At 39.6% G+C, this 20,909-nt stretch overlaps 1 protein-coding gene across 1 annotated transcript in view; it reads left to right on the top strand.

Annotated features, from left to right (window-relative positions):
* The window catches only part of LOC306774104 (uncharacterized protein), a gene marked incomplete at its 5' end in the record, with an annotated part of 31,523 nt that extends 15,577 nt beyond the window's left edge, over positions 1-15,946 (top strand). Inside the window, 53 exons of the mRNA XM_079264087.1 lie at positions 21-245; positions 405-421; positions 510-542; positions 629-661; positions 859-912; positions 2,226-2,318; positions 2,412-2,486; positions 2,596-2,640; positions 2,787-2,840; positions 2,924-2,977; positions 3,057-3,110; positions 3,261-3,314; positions 3,390-3,443; positions 3,553-3,597; positions 3,676-3,729; positions 3,812-3,856; positions 4,146-4,199; positions 4,991-5,089; positions 5,267-5,311; positions 5,489-5,587; positions 5,685-5,738; positions 5,836-5,943; positions 7,544-7,597; positions 7,682-7,780; positions 8,712-8,765; positions 8,847-8,945; positions 9,131-9,184; positions 9,284-9,337; positions 9,427-9,480; positions 9,646-9,699; positions 9,799-9,843; positions 9,972-10,070; positions 10,170-10,277; positions 10,636-10,689; positions 10,793-10,846; positions 10,992-11,045; positions 11,133-11,186; positions 11,293-11,400; positions 11,602-11,655; positions 11,787-11,840; positions 12,123-12,284; positions 12,361-12,468; positions 12,593-12,700; positions 12,869-12,922; positions 13,015-13,122; positions 13,209-13,262; positions 13,376-13,483; positions 13,696-13,749; positions 13,845-13,952; positions 14,199-14,556; positions 14,649-14,839; positions 14,938-15,180; positions 15,271-15,946. Coding sequence (XP_079120213.1) covers positions 21-245; positions 405-421; positions 510-542; positions 629-661; positions 859-912; positions 2,226-2,318; positions 2,412-2,486; positions 2,596-2,640; positions 2,787-2,840; positions 2,924-2,977; positions 3,057-3,110; positions 3,261-3,314; positions 3,390-3,443; positions 3,553-3,597; positions 3,676-3,729; positions 3,812-3,856; positions 4,146-4,199; positions 4,991-5,089; positions 5,267-5,311; positions 5,489-5,587; positions 5,685-5,738; positions 5,836-5,943; positions 7,544-7,597; positions 7,682-7,780; positions 8,712-8,765; positions 8,847-8,945; positions 9,131-9,184; positions 9,284-9,337; positions 9,427-9,480; positions 9,646-9,699; positions 9,799-9,843; positions 9,972-10,070; positions 10,170-10,277; positions 10,636-10,689; positions 10,793-10,846; positions 10,992-11,045; positions 11,133-11,186; positions 11,293-11,400; positions 11,602-11,655; positions 11,787-11,840; positions 12,123-12,284; positions 12,361-12,468; positions 12,593-12,700; positions 12,869-12,922; positions 13,015-13,122; positions 13,209-13,262; positions 13,376-13,483; positions 13,696-13,749; positions 13,845-13,952; positions 14,199-14,556; positions 14,649-14,839; positions 14,938-15,180; positions 15,271-15,417 — 4,457 coding nt within the window. The 3' untranslated portion in view covers positions 15,418-15,946. The remainder of the gene's footprint in view (positions 1-20; positions 246-404; positions 422-509; positions 543-628; positions 662-858; positions 913-2,225; positions 2,319-2,411; positions 2,487-2,595; positions 2,641-2,786; positions 2,841-2,923; positions 2,978-3,056; positions 3,111-3,260; positions 3,315-3,389; positions 3,444-3,552; positions 3,598-3,675; positions 3,730-3,811; positions 3,857-4,145; positions 4,200-4,990; positions 5,090-5,266; positions 5,312-5,488; positions 5,588-5,684; positions 5,739-5,835; positions 5,944-7,543; positions 7,598-7,681; positions 7,781-8,711; positions 8,766-8,846; positions 8,946-9,130; positions 9,185-9,283; positions 9,338-9,426; positions 9,481-9,645; positions 9,700-9,798; positions 9,844-9,971; positions 10,071-10,169; positions 10,278-10,635; positions 10,690-10,792; positions 10,847-10,991; positions 11,046-11,132; positions 11,187-11,292; positions 11,401-11,601; positions 11,656-11,786; positions 11,841-12,122; positions 12,285-12,360; positions 12,469-12,592; positions 12,701-12,868; positions 12,923-13,014; positions 13,123-13,208; positions 13,263-13,375; positions 13,484-13,695; positions 13,750-13,844; positions 13,953-14,198; positions 14,557-14,648; positions 14,840-14,937; positions 15,181-15,270) is intronic.
* Between the last annotated feature and the right edge of the window lie 4,963 nt (positions 15,947-20,909).

The raw sequence follows: 20,909 nt of genomic DNA, 5'->3' as shown, positions 1-20,909 counted from the left end.
CAATGTGACTGTGTCCGCAGCTGTAGATGATGATAAAAAGGAAAGCTGCACCTTTGAAGGGGAGGTCTACCATCAAAACGACATCTGGAAACCTGCACCTTGTCGCGTGTGCGCATGTGACAACGGCATCGTCGTCTGCGATGAAATTCAGTGTGAAATTCTGACAAGCTGCGAGAAGGTCGTTACACGGGAGGGAGAATGCTGCCCCGTGTGTGACAGTTTTGCCAGTGCCAGCAGAAGGATAGGTGAGATCACCTCATCAATAAACTGCACGTGAACTCTGCTTTTAGAGTTGGAAAATGTGAATTTGTTTTTGTTTATCACAGTTGTTTTCAATGAACTTAAAGAGTACACCTAACTAATCAATCACTAATGGTCAACTTTTGTTTTTATGTGTACCCTAGAAATCATGGGCTTCAAGGTAAGAGACTGATTACCCCACACACACATTTTTTAGTGATAAAAAGTATTAATATTTTCAATACAAAGTATTGATGCTTCCTTTTTAGGGGCAGAAAGGGGAACCAGGTGACATTCCTTATGTGAGTATTGGGATTTAATTACATGTATTATAGTTTTTAATGTAGATTCCAGTCAAGAGATAAATGAGTTTCTGTGTATTTTTCAGGTGGTGGGGAACCCTGGACTTCCAGGACCAGCGGTAGGTCACTCTATTGTATTTATCATGTGTTATCTACATGTAGGGACGGGTTCAGTTGTGATATTGAATACATTTATTTTTAAAGTCTGCTTGGGTTTTTGTGATTGGAAAACCCAGAAAACAATTCTTTTGTTGATTGGAATATTTTTTTTATTATTTAATCTGATTATTATATATATATTTTCTCTGCTGTACAGGGTCCTCCTGGAGCTCAGGGACCCACTGGACCAAGAGGCTTCAAAGGCAGACGGGTGAGTCTGAGGCACATTCATTTCTCAATAAAGTTTTTTTCTTTTTTTTGTCTCTCCCTTCCATTCACAGAACAAAATGGTGTTCATACAGCACTATTTACAAAAGATATCTATCCAAATAAAAATGGACAGACTGTCTATTTAAAACTTTTTGACAGAACTGAGTCTCTAGCTGCGTCTGGTCAAAGGAGCTCAATCAAAACAGTGATGCTGTGAAGATACATAAAAACGTGTTGTTTTCAAAGGTCAAAACCCACCTGAATCTGATCCAAAACCAAACACAATGTGATCTCCAATGGGAATTCAGCTTTATTTGGACATTGCAAAGTCACACCATCCAGTCAATGATAGCTGACAGCCCAAATCAGAGTTCCCCTAAAAATCTAAAGAAAAAAAATCTATTATATGATACATATCATTTCCTTTAATCATAACTGTGTTTTGTAGATGCAAATTTTTACAAAATAGTCAAGCTAAAAAAACAAACAAAAAGAAAAAACCAACTCTTTGTTCTGAATTTTCTCTTTGATTCAGTCGTCCATCCTGTGTATGAATGAGGAGACAGTGGAGAGGAAAAACCTCTTTAAACTGGCAGGAGACGGTCACCCTTCCTGATTCTGTCAGGACTAGGCTCAGGAAGCGTGACCGTCAACAACTCAACTGGTTGGGTTGGAGAACACAGGGGGGAGGGGTTCCAAGCAGCACAACTCTTCATACAAATTGTATAAGACAACATGCTTTTTGGAGTGCAAAAACACAAATAAGTAAAAACAGTATTAAGAACACTCTCCCACCCAGCTCCTATGCACAAAAGCATTACATTCCAAACAAACTTGAAATAAAGGAGTAGGAAAATGCCTAAATCTGATTGCACCTCCAAAGGAAAGCTAAAGAAAGAAGACAGAGATGGAGAGAACAGCTGAAGTTTGTGTAAGGATGAAAAAAGACAAAAAATGAAGAAAAGATATTAATTTATGAAAATGCTTGTTGAATAATTTAGATCTTCATTAGTTGCAGTAACACTGCAGCTTTTCTTCCTGGAGTCCAACACAATTCTACATAAAACAGAAAAACATTGTACAGTGAGAAAATCCTGGAAGATTATATTATAGAAAATGTTAAATGAGTCAAACATGTAAATGAGCCTAAACAAACAAAAGTCGTTTTGTTTTATGTCGCATTGTACTCCGTCATGCGATCTGATGCACCTTTCTTTAATAAAACCAGATAGAAAGCATAGAATTATGTGCAAACGTATTAAATCACAGTAGCAAATATATTTCACTTTTTTTTCTCATGATATTTACCCATAGGGATTCCCAGGACCTCCAGGATTTGATGGCGAGCCTGGTGTGCCAGGAAATCCAGGAGAACCAGGACCCCCTGGTCAACATGCCCTTCCTGGAGTGAGCTATATTCCAACAGTGAATTAGTTTCTATTTAACACACACACAGTCCTATTATACTGATTTATTTCTGGATATATCATTTTTTTAAAGGGAAACCTGGTGTCACAGATGGCTTCAGGTTTCAGCGAGAAGTCGGGCCCGGCTGGGATGGTGGCAGAAACAAGGGTGAGTCCAGCAGAGCTGTACAGGAAAGGAGCTGTAAAGTAGGCTTTATATATGCAACATGGATATTTTTGTAGTTTAAATTAGAGCCTATAAAATGATGTCGTTACAGGGTGAAGCAGGTCCACGAGGACTTCCAGGGCCAACTGGGCCACCAGTAAGTTAAGTTTTATACTTCCAGCAAAGACCTAAAGACTGTATTTTTATTATTTTATTTTAATTTTTTAATTTTTTTATTTGAACTTCTGTAACATCATTTTTTGTATTTAGTATCTAACTTCTACATGTTATGTCCCTACCTAGGGTGCAACTGGTGGACAGGGAATACCAGGAGAGGCTGGAGAGCCAGGACCAATGGTTTGTGCATTAATTCATACGTCACTGATACAAAACATGCTTTCAGACCTGAGAAATTGAAATGGATCTTTGTGTTTTTGCAGGGGGAGCCAGGTCACCGAGGACCTGATGGGCCACCAGGAAAACCAGGACCTGACGTGAGTCAGATAAAGCCACATTTCTGCCTGTTGCATTATCAGTTAGAAATCTCAGCAAGCAGGTTTTTTTGTCCTGTAGGGAGCACCAGGACCTTCAGGTGCAACAGGAGAGCCAGGATTTCCAGGATCACCGGTAAACATTGTTTTTAAATTGTCCATTCTAAATTGATTATATCAAAGTTAATTGCGATCATTTGATTTTCTTTATATGCTATAATTGACATAAAAAAAACAAACATAAAAACAAAGCAACTATGATGTAACGTGATTTGTTTTAATGCAGGGTGCAAGAGGATTCCCAGGACTTCCAGGTCTTCCAGGAATAAAAGGCCACAAGGTAAGCTTTCACCATACAGAATATGACTTTCTGATCATGTGAGAAAAATGTGATGAACTGTATATCTCCCAAAAGGGAACCTCTGGACTTGTTGGACCTAAAGGTGAATCTGGAGCAGTGGGAGTCAAGGTATGTCTCTGTGAATTTAAAAGAGGTCTTTGATTTAAGAAGAACACAGTAAGTGTATACTTTGGCTGTTAGGAAGCCCTTTAGATGATGTGGTTTTTTGGTTTTGCAGGGTAAATCTGGTACTCCTGGTCCAATGGGTGCTCCTGGTCCACTTGTAAGCAGCACATGCAGAAACAAAATTAGTCTTTAGAGCAAAATCAGTTTCAAAGATAATAATCCTGCCTTTTTTTAGGGGCCAGCTGGTTTGCAAGGAGAACGAGGCCGTATTGGACAAACTGGTCCTGTGGTAAGAAACTAAAGCACTTATTTAAAAGTTATGATATTTTAAAACAATATTTGAGAATTAAGACGTCCTATTTCTCCATCAGGGTAAACGTGGCACATCAGGCCATGTTGGTAAACCAGGTCCTTTGGTAAGGTCTCAGTTTATATCTAAATAAGCCTCAGTTATGTATTAATATTCACTTTTTTTTTGTCCTTATCAGTTAAAGGAGAGAAGTTTGAATAACTAATTAATCACACAATTATGCTTTTTTCTCTGTGTACTAATTCTCTACTGACTAACTGATTAAAAACATATGAGAGATGAAAATCATCTATCTTATCGATTAATGAGCTTTGGTGCCATTGTTTAACCACACAGCATACACAATGTGAAGTTTTATTCATTCAAATATTAAACCAATGCTCCCTAAATTTCAGGGGCCAATAGGAATCCCAGGCATGCCAGGATTTCCGGGTAATCCAGGAATGAAGGTGAGATTATTTATGATGTGTTTTATTGAATTCCAAAGGGTTTTAAAATCTCCGTAAGTGATTGAAAATAGAAGCACTATTACAGTTTGCATTATGATAAATGATGGTAACCTTGTGATAAACAAACCAACATACAACAGACATGCAGAGCTGCTTCCCATTTCCTACAAGATTTCTCATTTTGGTTGAAACCAGTTTAAACACTCATACAATCGTTTCACTTTTTAAGTCATGTAATTGCTTGATTTGTACCTCAGCCCCATATGCTAACAGCAGTTTGGACTTGAAATGCACATAAAGGGGATAATAACTAATACTTGGGTTAGTTTTACATTTATTAGAGTATGATTCAAACAAGTACCCACAGAAAAAAAAAGTAATACAAACAAAACAGTCAGTTAATATTAAACTGTGTAGTCTGTAAATATTCATATTTGATTAATCCTGACCATATTCAAAGGTACCATTTGAGTACTGACCATTTAAAAATATTTAGAAAATAGTTAATTATTTTCTCATTATTCATACAGTGATGACACATAGCATTTTGGGAACTTCAAGCAGCTTCAAGAGATTTAAAGCAACTTAGGTGCAGCTTGAGAGGATGAGACTAAAAACAGAAACATAAAAGGAGTGATAGAGTGAAGAAAATAAGTGATATTTTGAGTTTAAAGCTGAATAAATATGATTGGTATGTATCCGACTTGAATAAAGATGTTAAAAATTGCATAGGACCATTCAAGGCCACTATAAACTCCAAAAAAATGACCTGAAGGTGTGTAATGATGCAGGGTGAAGCGGGACCAACAGGGGTCAGAGGAAGTCTGGGACCGCAGGGAGCCAGGGGGGATCCTGGACGGGTGGGACCACCTGGACCCACAGGAAATCAGGTGTCACACAATCTCATCATTTTGTCAGCTGAAATAAAGATCTGAGGAGATTTTGTTTGCAGCTCCACAAGGCAGTAAACTACAATAGTTAATGTAAATTTTGTTGTTGTTTGTTTGTCTCTGTTTTTTTTTTTTTAATTCTTACAATTTACCTTCTTTTAATCTAATACCTAATAGGGAGCTGCAGGCACTGATGGAGCTCCAGGTGCGCGTGGGTCATCTGTAAGTCTTTCTAGAACACTTTCAACCAGCATTTGGCTAGTATATATATAAACATATATATATATATATATATATATATATATATATATATATATATAAACATATATATATATATATATATATATATATATATATATATATATATATATATATATATATAATATTTCTCCCTTATAGGGTATTGCAGGTGTTCAGGGACCACCAGGATTACTGGGTCCACCTGGTCCTGCAGGTCCTCAGGGAACCACAGGAGCAGCAGGACCAAAAGGGCAATTGGTATTAAATCTTCCTTTTTCCACGAACCACTCTAACTTTGTATTTCTCTCATCTTAAGTTTCCAAACATTGACCTTTGGGCACTTTGATTTTCACAGGGTGAAGTTGGATCCCCTGGATTTAAAGGAGAAGCTGGATTGAAGGGAGAACGAGTATGTTTCAAACCCTCCCCAAATAAAAACAACAAATCTTCATTTTAAAATGTTTTACATATTAACTGATTGACATTTATTCACTAATCGATCCCAGGGTGACCATGGTGTTCCAGGTCCATTGGGTCCAATGGGAGAGGAAGGAAAGCGTGGACCCCGAGGTGATGGTGGATCAATTGGTCCTCCCGGACCACCAGGAGAGACAGTGAGTTAACTATTTTCATGAGCCTACTTACACGAGAACAAACTTTTACCATGGAACCGTAGACCAGCTTTATCAACTCTTTGGGTCTTTGATAGAGCATGGGAGTTCACTCAGTCAGACTACTAGGGTTATTTGTATTTGGAGAAAGCATTTGACCGTGTCCCCCAGGAGGGCCCTGTGGAGGGGGCTCCAGGCATATGATGTACAGGGTTGGAGTCCACTAAGGCTGTCATTTGTTACAGATTCAGTTTATAACTTTTATGGACTGAATTTTTAGGTGCAGTTGAAGAGTTAAGGGAATCTGGTTCGAAGTCCTAAAGATTGGCTCCCCACGTTTGTAAATGATGTGGTTCTATTGATCTCCAACTCTCACTGGAGTGATTTGCAGCTAAGTGTGAAGTGACTGGGATGAGAATTAGCACCTTTCAAATCCAGACCATGATCCTCAGCCAGAAAAATGTAAAAATGTCCTCATGTTGGGGATGAAGTTCTGCCTCAAGAGAAGGAGTCCAGTATCTTGTGGTTACAAGTTTGGGAAATTACCAGACATATTAGTGCAGTATGATGCAGACTCAGTCTGTTGTGGTGAAGAAGGAGTTGAACCAAAGGGCAAAGTTCTCCATTTACTGGTTGTTACATTCCTACCTTCACCTCTGGTTAAAGCTGTGGATGGATGAAGAAAATGGATGGCTGGACAGATGTATTTGTGACTTTGTTCTTTCAATTACTACCAAGATACAAATACAACTGTCCATCCATCTATTTTCTTAACCACTTAGTCCAATTCAGGGTTGCATGAAGCTGGAACCTATCCCAGCAATGTCAGATATACAAAAGCCCAAAATTAGTTCCCTCTGCAGGGTGGCCGGACATTCTCTTAGGAATAGGATGAGGAGGTTGGTCATTCAGGAGGGGTTCAGAGTAGAGTCACTGCTCCTCTACATCCAGAGGAACAAGATGAGATAAGGATGCCCCCTGAACACCTCCCGGGTGAGATATTCTTTGTAAATTTCACTGGGAGGAGACCCAAGACCCAAGACATGCTGGAGGGATTATGTCTGTTGACTGGCTTGGAAGTACTTTGAGACACATCTAGTTGGATCAAGTAGCCCCAAGAAGTCTGGGAGAGGAAATGGATGGATGGATGGGTGGATGGATGGATGGATGGATGGATGGATGGATGGAATGAACTACTGTGTAAATTCATAGGAACAGCCATCTAGATACAATGCGATATAATGCAGTGCAATACAGAATGATGTGATATGATACGATTTGGTACATATATTTTATTGACACGTGCTGTGACTTTATCTGCCTCTTCCATGTCACAAAGATCAATATGTGGAGCATGAAAAAAATAAACTGAACATCAAAGACAATTAAAGGATTACAGAAACAGCATGATAATAAGAAACACATCCAGGATAATCCAACAGCAGTTTATGTTATCCAATACCCATAATAATGATAGAGAAAAAGAATCCTCTTTGCACAATCCCTACAACACATATTGCCCTTTTTACTTGAAGAGATTTTACTATAAAACTTGTTTGAAGTTAAAAAAGATATCATGCAGAGTATCCTGTCTTTGTTTTAGGGAGCACCAGGAAATAGAGGTTTTCCTGGTGCTGATGGTTTACCAGGCCAAAAGGTGAGTAAATTAAAGTAATTACTCGTGACAATCCTCATTATCACATCAGTGGTTTTGATTATTATGCTTTATCTTTCTAAACAGGGAGCCCAGGGTGAAAGAGGGGTGCCAGGGTCAGGTGGTGTCAAAGGTTTATCTGGAGATCCAGGTCGCACTGGTGAACCAGGTTTAACAGGAGCTCGGGTAAGAAAGAGGAAACCATAAACCCCTTCACCCTTCATTTTTTAAAAATGCAATTAAAGCTCTAATCGGTAATTTCTTGATGTTCTAACAGCATTCTGAGAAATTGTGCAATCAACCGATTTATTTATGATAGGTAAGGGTGTCAGGATTGGCTGTAGAAGGAGCATCGACCAAAGCTTTTGTCTTTCCAAGGGTCATGACTCATCATTTTGTGATAATCTAAGCCAGAAAATAATCAGTGCGTTCCCAGATATATTTCTTATATACAGATTGCAAAGAATTCAGGCCTTACATCTACCGGTTCTAATATTGTGAAAATATATACAGAATATTGATAAAACTGTAAACAAGTATTTGATGCCAGTGATTTCCAAGTCTGCCATCATTACAGCCTGAGAAACTAGTGGTGCCTCTACGATATATTTAATACAACTACGTTAGCTTGGCAGTTCCTTGGAAAACCATTTTTACTCTTCACGGTATACTGTTGCATCCAGAAATGTAAAATGAAAGGGTATTACACAAGGAGGAAGCCATATATCAACTCTGGCAGCAACGCCACTGAGTTTTCTGCACAGCAGCTCATCTCAGACAGACAGAAAAATGTGTTTTGTGATCAAATAGTCAAAATTTCTGCTGCTTTTGGAAGATAAAACTGATCTCTTTTTTTGTGTCAAATATCAGAAAGATCACTTATGCTGTCATGAGGAAATAATGATACCATTAATGTCAAGTACTGAAAACACTGTATGACTAATGAAAATTGGTAAAAGTTGCTGTTCTTTAAAGGAAATTTGAGTTTATGTGACTTGTAATTGCTCTGAATCCTGTGCCTTCAACTTTCTCTTTGATTTTTCTGACTTTTCTAAAATGTGAAAGTAGGAAACATGTAAAGCTGACTTGAAATTAAATATAAAACATTATTTTGTAGGGGCTGACAGGACTTATTGGTGCCCAGGGAGCAGAAGGAAGGCAAGGACCAATGGTATGCAAAGTTTTCTGAAGTTCAGACATGTGATGTATTTGTTAAATAACAGGGGTAATCCAACTTTTCTTGTCTTTTTAGGGTTCAGCAGGGGACGATGGCAAGCAAGGCCCAGCTGGTCCTACTGGAAACAGAGGTTCTGCAGGACCAATGGGCCTGCCAGGGCCAAAAGGCTTCGCAGTCAGTATGAATCTGTTTCACATCACCTGAATAATAATGCATTTAGACATCATTAAGTGTCAAAACCAAAGACTACCACCAATATTACTACACTGAAGTAGATGTTTACTAGTTTTAGAACGATTCGGAACACAATTTAATGAAAAAAGCTGTTAACAACAGTTTGTGCACCTGTTTATCTTTAGGGTGATGCTGGTAAGATTGGAGAGGCTGGAAATCCTGGACCTCCAGGTCAGAGGGTAAGTCATTTCTTTTGATCTATATCATTTTGGCTTACTTTTTATTAATAAAGTGAAAACACACAGATGGATAAATATTTCACCTTACTTGTTTAATAGGGACCAAATGGAAAAGATGGAGAGGAGGGTGCTGCCGGTCAAGCAGGCCCAGCAGTAAGCATCAGACTGATGGAATGATCGTCCTATAACTTTATTTAGCTGTTGTGTTTAAAGAATCTTCTGCTTTACCTTATTTTCTTCAGGGTCCAGCAGGAAAGAGGGGAGAGCAGGGACCTCAGGGAGTGAGCGGTTTCCAGGTAGAAATCAGGTTCCATGAGTCCATTATCGTATCAATACACCTGGAGAAAAACTATTTGAAGCTAATCCTTAATTCTTGATTTTAATACACCAGTGTATTGACAAGTGAGCTGATACATTTGGTTTTTTTTTATTGTCCTTATCTGCTGGGTTTATGTTTTTAGGGTTTGCCTGGACCCCCTGGCCCACCTGGAGAGTCAGGAAAACCAGGTGATGAGGTAAAGGAGAATAAAACCGTTGTTTCAATTTAAGTTAGCCTTTACATAAATATTCCTGGGCATTACAGTTTTTGTTTTGGGTGTTTTTCTGTTTTGTAGGGACTTGCTGGAGAAGTTGGTGCTGTTGGAGCAACAGGTCCAAGAGTGAGTCCACTAGTCCAGCTAATTATTAACTCTACTCCCTAATCCAGTCATTATTCAGTGGAATCCATGTGGTTATTTAGTACAACAAAACAAAGTTGTTTATCTTTGTGTAATGGTTATTCCTACAGGGAGAAAGAGGCCCCCCAGGAGAAAGAGGGGAAATGGGCCCTAATGGGCTACAGGGACCCAAAGGTAGTCCAGGTGGACCAGGACCAGATGGACCAAAGGTATGGGTTCTGTCAAATCCTCTGACACTAAACCTATTAAGTTAAATGCTGCTACAGTAGATTTCAGCTATATCTTGTTATGTTTGTCATACATTTCAGGGTAATCCCGGTCCAACCGGTGCTAATGGAGAGCCTGGAGGACCAGGACTTCAGGGTATGCCAGGGGAGAGAGGCATACCAGGACCCTCAGGCCCAAAGGGAGATGCTGTAAGTTCAAAGATACAATCATAAAATCTTCAAAACAAAGGAGAATAGAAGGTCTTGTCTACATATACATGGTTTAGTTTTGTTAACAAATGTTGACTTTTCTGTGCTTATTGTCCAAATGCTAACATGCTATTCCAGATTTTGAATGAAAGGAATAGTTGAAGCCAGGGTGTTTTGGAGTATTTTGCTTGCTACATCAGAATGTGGGCCACATCGCCTCACATTGTCATGGCAGTATTTACACAGATGTCATGGCAACAGGAAATGCTAGTGAGATAACATCTGTACTCATGTTATCAAACCAAAGACAGTCATCATGTGACTCAGGGCCACTTGTAATACCAATGTCCTCTTTCAGGGCTCTGTTGGAGAAAAAGGACTTGAAGGAAAAGCTGGAGCGGATGGTGTGAGGGTGAGTCATCTGAATGAAATTTCCAATTATGGCACAAACATGTGCACTGTTTGTTTCTTTTGTCCAGAATAAATTCTATCACATTATTTTGTGTTTGATTAAGGGCCTTCCTGGTCCTGTTGGACCTGCTGGTCCCAGTGGACCAAATGGAGCAAAGGTGAGCAACTGTGTACTTAAAGTTGTCAATATGATTTAACAGCATTGCATTCTTATCTAGTAAACACTTTGGCACAAAAACACAACGAGCTGTAAAAATGTGTGCATAATTTTTACTAAAGGAGTCATACTTTTGCTTATTTCAGGGTGAACCTGGCCCATCAGGACCTACAGGACATCGAGGTTCAAGAGGAATAGCCGTCAGTGGAATAATTTTATTTTAACATCAAATTTAGAGTTTAATTTGCGTTCCTTCTTGATAACTGCTTGTGTGATGATGTGAGCAGGGTACTACTGGTGATCCTGGTCCAATTGGAGCTGCAGGCTTTCAGGGACCTCCTGTATGTGACCACTGCAAGTCAAAACAAACACACACGCATATAGAAGATAAACTCAAAATGGTCATGGGAGCGTCTTTTGAAAGAGATATTGTTGTTATTTTTCCAGGGTGTGGATGGTCAGCCTGGGGTCAAAGGTGATGTTGGAGAGCCCGGTCTGAAGGGAGAAGCAGGAGTCCCAGGACCACAGGGGATGGCTGGAAAACCAGGAACACAGGTATAAATAAGCCCCCAAGTTGGAAATGTCTTCCATTGTTTATTCTTTTGATCAACACAAACTGCTTTGAAAATGAAAATTGGAGGAACATTTTGTTTTAGTGAACAAATACAAACTGCTAGTTGTGTCAGATTTAGCTGGTTCCAGATCAGGATAATTGGATCAGCTTCATTATTTACAGATATGCTGCTGTGTTTCTAGGGTCCTGGTGGTGTGGCAGGGCTTAAAGGCGCCAGAGGATCTCAGGGCCCAGCTGTAAGTGAAGCGCCATGCTGTTAATTGAACCACAAAGTGGTCCAGTTCTGCAGTGATTTCTGACACAGTCCAGCTTTGCAACTAGTACTATAGTTAAACTGTATCATGTTAAAAGTACTTTTTTCTGATAGGGCTCTCCTGGTTTTCCTGGACTTCCTGGAAGAGTTGGGCCCCCAGGCTCTCTTGTGAGTTGTAACACTCGATTGACTGTTTAACAACACACTAATATGGTCAAAGTTATAAAATATAATAATAAAAAAAAAACCAGATATCTGGTCCGATGTCATGTTGTGTAAGAAACAATAAATTTGTTTTTTCTTGATTGGGTTTATTCTAACATATAGTTCCTTGAAAAAAATGGAAGAAATTAAAGTGACATGAAAGCTAAATGGTCAGGTTTAGAAAAAAAGGAAAACAAATAATTAATTTCTCAGACTTGTGCAAGTTTTAATAAATGTGTGATGCAGGGTGCTGTTGGAGCAGATGGACCATTAGGTGCTCCAGGAAAGAAGGGGCTGCCTGGAATCCGTGGAGAAAACGGAGCTCCGGGTCGTCAGGGCGAGAGTGGACCTCCTGGTCCTCCAGGCAACCCTGGAGAGAAGGGAGAGTCTGGAGAGGACGGTCCTCCGGTGAGATTCAGAGAAGTGTTTGTTGTTAAGTTACACATGTTTTAGTTGCTTATGTGTCCTTGTGTTTGTCTCTCAGGGCCCTGACGGGCCTCCAGGACCTGCCGGCCCCTCAGGACAGCGAGGAATTGTCGGTCAGCCAGGAGTGAGAGGGGAGGGAGGCCTGGTGGGGCTGCCAGGTCCTGCAGTAAGTGTTCCTGCTGATAATGTTTCCTTTCCATTGTTAGCTGCACAAAGCCTTAACACATCTCACCAGTCTGGTTGTTACTGTTAGACGGAGATGTGGAAGTTTGTGTTTATTTGTTTGTCAGGGTCCTCCAGGAAAACAAGGAGCTTCTGGAACTCAGGGGGTCAAAGGGCCCGCTGGTGTGGTTGGTTTACCAGGAGCCACTGGGCCAAGAGGAGATGCTGGCCCTGAGGTCTTTTACCATTTATTTCAGTTGTTTTCAGCTATTGTGTGTCCAGTTATTGGTTGACTCTGCATGTTTGTAGATCTTTTTGTAATACTGCTCAAAAGTGAACTTCATAAAGGCCTATGTGTTGTCAGATTGAACTTTATCTTATCTGATTTGTTTGGAATAATTCAGGGTATCGCTGGAGCAGAGGGGTCTCCTGGCAAAGATGGACTTGTAGGGGAACGAGTGAGTGTAAACACGTTCAACATATGTGTGTTTATGGTTTATGTGAATCTGAGGGTGTACGTTAATCATTGTGTATGTGTGTGCATTTGTAGGGAGACAAGGGTAATCCTGGCCCAGAGGGTCTGCCTGGAGTTGTAGGGTCTCCAGGTAATGAGGGTCCTGTGGGAACAACCGGCGGTCCAGGACCAAGAGGTGAAAATGTAAGTTTGGCAGCTTAATATGGCATCACATTTGCCAGCCACGCATAAACACGTCTGTCTTTTAATTTTGCCATTTATGTATTTAGGGTGCTAGAGGTCCTCCTGGACCTCAAGGATCACATGGAGTGCGTGGGAAAGTGGTGGGACAATTTTCCATTGTCTTGATCCCCAAATTACAGTTCTTCTATCATATAATCACATTTTAAACTTTTTTCCCCATTGTAATCCTGGATTATCTATTGTTTGTTATTAGGGTCCTCAAGGACCACAAGGAGATAAAGGAGGAGCTGGAGATCAAGGAGAGAGGGGTCAGAAAGGACACAGAGGCTTCACTGGACTCCAAGGTCTACCGGGATCATCCGTAAGGATTATTGTTTGAAGTAACACATAAGCCATTAAAGATACAAACAACAAATCCACTGTTCCTTTATGTGAAAATCAAAAACAGACTGGTTTCTTTAAATGTTTCGAAGAAGGATAACACATATAAATATACAATAAATAAAGGATTGGTCCTGTTACTTTTTGTGAAACTTCATCAATGAGAGTATCCATGGACAAACTGTGTTTCAGGGTGCCACAGGAGACCCAGGAGCGAAAGGAATAGTTGGACCAGCTGGACCAAGGGTACAAAAATATTTTGGAGGGATGAATAAAATAAATAAATAAAAACATCTTAGAATACATCAAAATGTTAATAGGTCTGTCTCATAACCACATAGGGGCCTCCAGGAGTGGTGGGTCCCCCAGGAAAGGAGGGAAATGCTGGCCAGCCTGGACCAATGGGAGCTCCTGGAAGCAGAGGAAGCAGCGGAGACATCGGAGCCCAGGTGACGAGACAACGAATGCTGTCTCAGACTTTTCAGTCGTCCTCACGGGGCATAAATAGGATTCCACTTGTAGAGAAATGCTGAAATAACAAGGCTTCAACCGAAATTAATGAGAAATCAATATTTTTGGGGTTTATGTTAAATCCTTGGCCTGTTGGTGATACTTAGTGGAAGGTCAATTGGAACCCAGCTTTGGAGAAAAATGATGTAAAAATAGGTGAATGATCTTGATATTTTCTTTTTAAGGGTCCAGATGGTGAACCCGGACCCCCAGGCCCTCCAGGTCCCCCTGGACCTCCCACCACTGCTGTGGAAGACCTGTTTGCTGGCCTTGTTGATTATGATGAGAATGGTGGCATGGAAGAAGCTATGGAAATCACAGAGTATGATGCAGAAGCTGATCAACCTCCACCTCCAGAATTCAACAAAGATGAGGCTCTGCCCAATAAGAACCCACAAGTCCTGCATGCAGAAACAGGCATTCAGGCCACACTGAAGACCCTCAGTGGACACTTGCAGAACCTGCGTAGTCCAGACGGTAGCAAGATGAACCCTGCAAAAACTTGCCAGGACATCAAGCAGTGCTACCCTCAGAAAAAAAGCGGTTAGGGTCTTACTGTCCTGCTTCTCTTTACCTTTTTTTACTACTCATCCAACATGTTCACTTATGCCATTTTACTTGTGTATTTGATCCAGGGGAGTACTGGTTAGATCCAAACCAAGGAAGTACAAAAGATGCAATCAAAGTCTTCTGCAATATGGAAACGGGTGAGACCTGCATCTCTGCCAATCCGGCCAACGTTCCTCACAAAGCTTGGTGGACAAAATCCAGTCCCACTCCTAACAAACCCGTCTGGTTTGGAGCGGATATGAACAATGGAAACAAAGTAAGAACATGGGTGCTTTAAACTTTTATTGGAATTGAATTTTGTCTTCAACATAGCAAATGCAACTGTACTCACTGGCGTTAAAAATCTCATTTCAGTTCCGCTATGGCAACAAAGAGGAGCAGCCAAATGCAGTGGCAGTTCAGCTGAAGCTGCTGCAAGTTCTGTCCAAAGAGTCACACCAGAACGTCACCTACCACTGCAAGAACAGTGTGGCTTATAAAGCAGGAAAGAGCAGCAACCTGAAGAAAGCTTTGGTTCTTCGAGGCTTCAACGGCCAAGAACTCCGAGCACAAGGCAACAACAGGCTACGATACACCGTCATTGAGGATGGCTGCTCGGTGGGTCTTCAGTAAAATGCCTAGATTTTGAACAACAATAAAAAAAGTCTTTAAAGCCTTTCTAATGCCTTTTTTTTTTTTTTTTAACAGAAATCAGATGGACAGTGGGGGAAGACAGTGATTGAGTACAGGACTCAAACTTCCACCAGGCTCCCCATTGTGGACTTGGCCCCAATGGATGTTGGAGGGGCTGAACAGGAATTTGGTCTGAACATTGGCCCGGTGTGCTTTTCATAAAACCATGAATTCCCCATCCAGCACGGACATAAATAGCCCATTTGAGGGGAATGCAACCAATGTCAATAAAGGTTAGTTGTCACATAGCTGCAGAAAGATCTGGGCAACTCATAGGACGATGATTTTATTTATGCACCTTTTCAGTCATTTTCAATGTAAAGCACAAGTTCTCTGGAGGGATCGCAAACATGCATGGGTTTAGTCAGATTGTGCATGAAGTGGAAAGCAGACTGGATTATGTCAAATTACATAATAAATAAAGCTACGAGCTAAGCATTCAAAACTTACATTTTTCCACTAGATGCAGAGTCAGAGACCCTTAATAGAGCAAGAGTTGCCATTGCAGTGACTGTAGTTATTATTTTAATGGAAAAAAAATCATGAAAATCCAGCTTGAACCTAAATTATTAAGTTCTGTACAAGAACTCATTTACTCTTTCAACAGAAAACCTTTGTATCTTCTTTTAAAACTCAAACTGTAAATGCAACATTTGACTGTAAATTGCAAATAATTTGTTTATTGTTGACTATGGATGTGGAATAAATGTTTTTTCTTTGGAACAACTGAGCTTCTCTCCAACATTGAGCAGCACTTCATGTAAAAAAGTTGGTACCACTAGGTGGAGACAAGACTTAATGTTGGAGCACAGACGCTGACCTTTTCACCTGACATCCCAGCTGAAGTACTATGAAACTGATTGAAGAAACACTTCAAGTGTCAAAAACCAATAAATCTTTGTTTTGCAATTAATTTATATGAACTGTAAAGTGGTTGTACATCTAGTTTGCATCACACAGAAATGTTTCATATAACAAATAGAAAACTAGCAGAAAGGTGTAACTTGATCCTGTAAGTGAGACCTTTTCACACTTTCCCCTTCCATATCCATATGTCTGCATGCTTGTGGGTGTGTGTCTGAACAAAATGAAAAAAATAAATGAACGGCAGAGGGAGAGAGAAGTCCTCCTTACAGGAAGAAAGTGAGTCAAAGTTCAGGCAGCACATGTTTAGGGTCGACCTTTCCTCTCCTCTCGCGCTGAAAGACGTGACACTCTCATTGTTTCCTGAAGCCTGAGTTTGCTCCACATCTGTTGAGGTGGTCATTTTTAGCTTGGGCTTCTATTTTCATTTAGATTGTGGGAAAATCTAACATTATTATTATTATTATTATTGTTATCATTATTATTATTTTTGCCCACCTTGCCCCTATTAGACCTACTCAGTTTGGAATTAATAATGAATTTTATGTTTAATGTAAGATGATGTAGCATTTTGTGTTTGTATGTTTTTATCTGCCCTGTTCAATATAGCTTCTTTAATAGTTAGCTGGTTTAGTTAATCTAATCAATTCTAATTTGTTAACAATGCATCGTTAATTAATTTTTTTTTTTAACATGGCAACCCAATAACACATGGCACAATAAAATGTCTTAATTTTTCTTTTACATTTGCAAAGAGGCTTCTTGTCATTTTAATGTGTCTTGCATATTGTTTTCAACAGGCTATGCTTTCTGAATAACTGTGTCATATTCTGTTTCTGTGTCGTATTGTTTTTTGGGAATGTGTAAAGTTTCTTGAGAACGATTGCAAATTCCCAAGTTGAAGGAATCTCAACAGCCTCAGCTTCATAATTCAGCATCTGTGTTTCAGTTAGGTGGAGCATGTAGTTACAGTCACAGACTATGCTTGCGCCTTACTAAAGCTATACAATAGAAGAAAATAAAAACAAGTTTATCTTTGAAAGAAATGTAAATTTTTGGAAGTGTGTAAACAGGAATTTAAATGAAACATTTTAAACAGCTGAAGTTATTGTTTAATGTTGTAAGAAAAGCAATGCTTTTGTTTTGAACAATAAACATAAAATTAATTCTAGTAGGCCTACCAAAAACTTTAATTAGAAAAGTTAAAAAGCTGAAATATTGTTAATTTAAAAGTTTTATATCATTGATGTTTGTTTTTTTTTCATCGTCAAACACTCTTGCCATCTTGATTTACTGAAAATCTAAATTAGGCTAACAGCTACAAGCTACATCATCATAATCCTCATCATAGTATTCATGCTAATGTGATATATACGTATTATTTTTATTTTTATTAAAGCAAAGTACAAAAAAAGTACAAAAATAAATTAAAGAATTGACATAACGTTATCTTTTTTTGGTCGGTAGCTAAATGAATTTATAAAATTGTTCAAATGAGTGCTAACATCTTGGCTAACATTAGCTGGCGCATAGGTCTATTAGCAGGCTAAAAATAACATAAAAGTCAAGGTGCAACAGTTTTCCAAGTGTTAAATCCACATATGGATTGGTAACTGTCTTGTCATGTAAATGAAAGGAATAAAAACATAAACAAGCTTCACCAATCTATTAGAGTTCATAAGGCATACATGACACAAAATCCACCATGTAAATCTATCCAAAACAAACCACAACAACAGCCTGTGTGTGTGTGTGTACTGCTCGAATGATTATTTATTTTGTTTTTTATTTCAAATGGACATGTGGGGTTCTGGTTTACTAAGGCTGTCTAGCTTTGCAAGCCATCTTTAATAATTTGTGTCATTCCCAGAAAAGAAAGCATCAATCTCTATTGCTTGACAAAACGCATATGTGCAGAAACTAAATTTCCTTTCTGCATTCATGCATGTAAAGCTTTGTAAAGCTGACATTAAATTCAAATACCAAATTTGTATATTTGTGCATGTTTAACCTAAAGGGAGGTGGTAGTGGTGGTGGTGGAGGGCACTCCAGTCTCCGACCCTGAGATGACTTGGCAGCTACACCCAGATCCTGACTGGGGTGTCTATGTTCACCAAGGAGCCTCGATGAGATTTCCCAGCTACTCCTTTTCCTTCCTGTGCACCCTGCAACCCCACCTCACTGACGCCCCCTCTAAAAACACTTAAAAACACAGGGGATGGATCATGAGAAAAGATCAAAATGCTGGCTTGAATTATTCTTACTGGCATGGTTCTCAGAGTTGTGGTGATTCCCACAATTATGGGAGCATGTCCAGGGGGTGTTTTTTTTTTTTTTGTTTTTTTTTTTTTAATATTTTCTTTTTGTCAACAAAGTGATAAATTATCATAGTTTATTCCTGGAAATTTTCCATGCTTGCCAGTTTGAACGCTGCCCTCCTGTGGTTTGACAGTTTATTATTACCTGCCTCAGCATACGTCATTTAATTCCATGTAACTAATAACTGAATACCTGCCTCTGGCACGATATGTAGGCTTTTTTTTTATTCATGTGGTGCTGTCAGTAATTTGGATGTAAGTTAGAGGAATATGCCCAGACAAGTGGGGAAATTACTCATAATCAGCTATTAATCATCCCGGATGGTCCAGATTGTAGTGTAATTGTAATCTAGATGTCCACGATGTTGAGTGTCTCAGAAATGGAAAACAAAGAAAATTTTAATGCAATATTTCATCCTAGACTGTGCTTGCAAGCAATGCCATTGGTATTAACTGATCAGAGTCAGCCGTATGCATAGCATAATACTGGGATCACATCTGAATCCATAGATGGTGCATCTTCTGACCCGTTTGAGAGCTTATCTCGAAAAGAACTAGGTAACAATTCACAGTCTTTCATTGCACACACACAATTCTCCCTCTCCTTCACACACACACACACACACACACACCCCTCCTCTGCCGGTTAAGGTCGAAGCTGATCAAAGGGGAAATGGGCCGCTTTAACATCCCACCTTTTCCCAGATGCTGGGAGGAGCCTCCGCCTGGTGGCAGTGAGGAGAACAATGGCAGGAAACTGGGAGAGGAGCGAGGGAATTCCTGTTGGCAGGACGATACCGAAGAAGAGAGTAGCGGCGCACCTCTTACAAGTGGATACGGGCCCGCCACCCTAGGCAGAAGGAACTGGGCTCTTTAAAACTGGAATAAGTGCTTATTGTTTGAGAAGTTTTGAGAAGGTTGATTCCAAATATCTGACGTTTGAAGGGAGGGATGGTTTGGATGTCCTGCTGCTAGAAGTTAAAAAAAAAAAAAAAAAATGATGTCAGCAGAAAAGTACTTGGAAAGTAAAAGAAAAAACCTCCACCCCACTGGTTGGGTTCACAAGTCCTCAACTTGGCTGACAGATTTTAAACCTGCGAAACAGCAGCAATAGCATCCTTTAGGATGAGCCCAAAACTACTTGTCTAGAAGTTTGACTGTTGTACCCTGAACAAAACAATACAATACAAAAAAAAACAAAAAAAACTTGCTCTTGCATGTTTCCAACATGGGTACAGTACTAACACTACTTGTAAAAGTTATGGTCAACCATACAAAGACTTCTAAAATACCAGTAGAATCAAATACTCTTTCATCCCAGATTTTTATCACCGCGTCCACCTAAATGACTGAAATCGATGACATCACAGCATGATGAGCTGCTCAGATAATTAATGACTCTGCAGCAGTCTGAGAGCGCCGTGCAGCAATCGACTGACTTCCTGTGATCCCACCCAGTCCTGGGTCATATCCATGCAGCTGGGCCACATTGCTAACCCCAGCCCTTATACTGTTTGCCCTCCACACCCTCAAACACAGCCAAGAGCTCATACCATTGTTCTTACTAGTAAGAGATCCCTGTGCACAATTGTGTGTCGATTTTTTTAATCATCAACTTAATTATGATTAACTGTTTGGTTTATCCCCAATTTATACTGTTACATGCTTGTTGAGGTTCATAAGTGATACTTTACTTTCTTCATACATACCTAACATACCACCTCCCTGACTGACTGGAAGGTGTAGTGTACAGCATTTTGTACAAGTGAGGGTATTTTTCCAAGGCTACTCTTGTATGTATGACAAATGGGAAGTGGGGGTTTTCCTCTTCTGGATGGAAAAGTTAACCTGAATGACCTATTTCCTCAGAAGTAACGTTTTATCTAAGGTCCAGCATCTTTTATGAACTGTCCTGCAAATGACCATTAATACTGATGAAAAGGTGTGACTGATTAAGTAAGCAAATGGCATATTTGAGGCTTTCCTGTAGAGATCATAGTGTAAGTAAAATCAATGAGTACTCATGTTTGTTCAGGCTTAAAAAGTTCAGGGACACGTGTCATTCATGCATTCGTTCATTAATCAAATCACAGTGAGAAATCTTGGAGTTATTCTTGACCAGGATTTGTCCTTTAGCTCACGTTTAAAACAGGTTTCTAGAACCGCCTTCTTCCACCTGCATAACAGTGCAAAAATTAGGGGCTTCTTGTCTCAGAAAGATGCAGAAAAATTAGTCCAGCTGATCCAAAATGCTGCAGCGAGGGTTCTAATGAAGACTAACGGGAGAGATCATATTTCACCAGTTTTAGCCTCTCTACACTGGCTCCCTGTTAAATCAAGGATAAAGTTTAAAATTCTTCTCTTCACATATAAAGCTCATTACTAAATTCCATTGTACATAAAAGATCTCATAGTTCCACATACAGTGTTGGGAAAGTTTAATGAACTAGTTCAAAGTTCAGTTCACATATT

This window comes from Telmatherina bonti (assembly GCF_933228915.1).
Source record: "Telmatherina bonti genome assembly, chromosome: 24".
Classification (NCBI taxonomy): Eukaryota; Metazoa; Chordata; class Actinopteri; order Atheriniformes; family Telmatherinidae; genus Telmatherina; species Telmatherina bonti.
The sequence above is the reverse complement of the archived record's forward strand: the minus strand, read 5'-3'. Positions and strand labels throughout refer to the sequence as shown.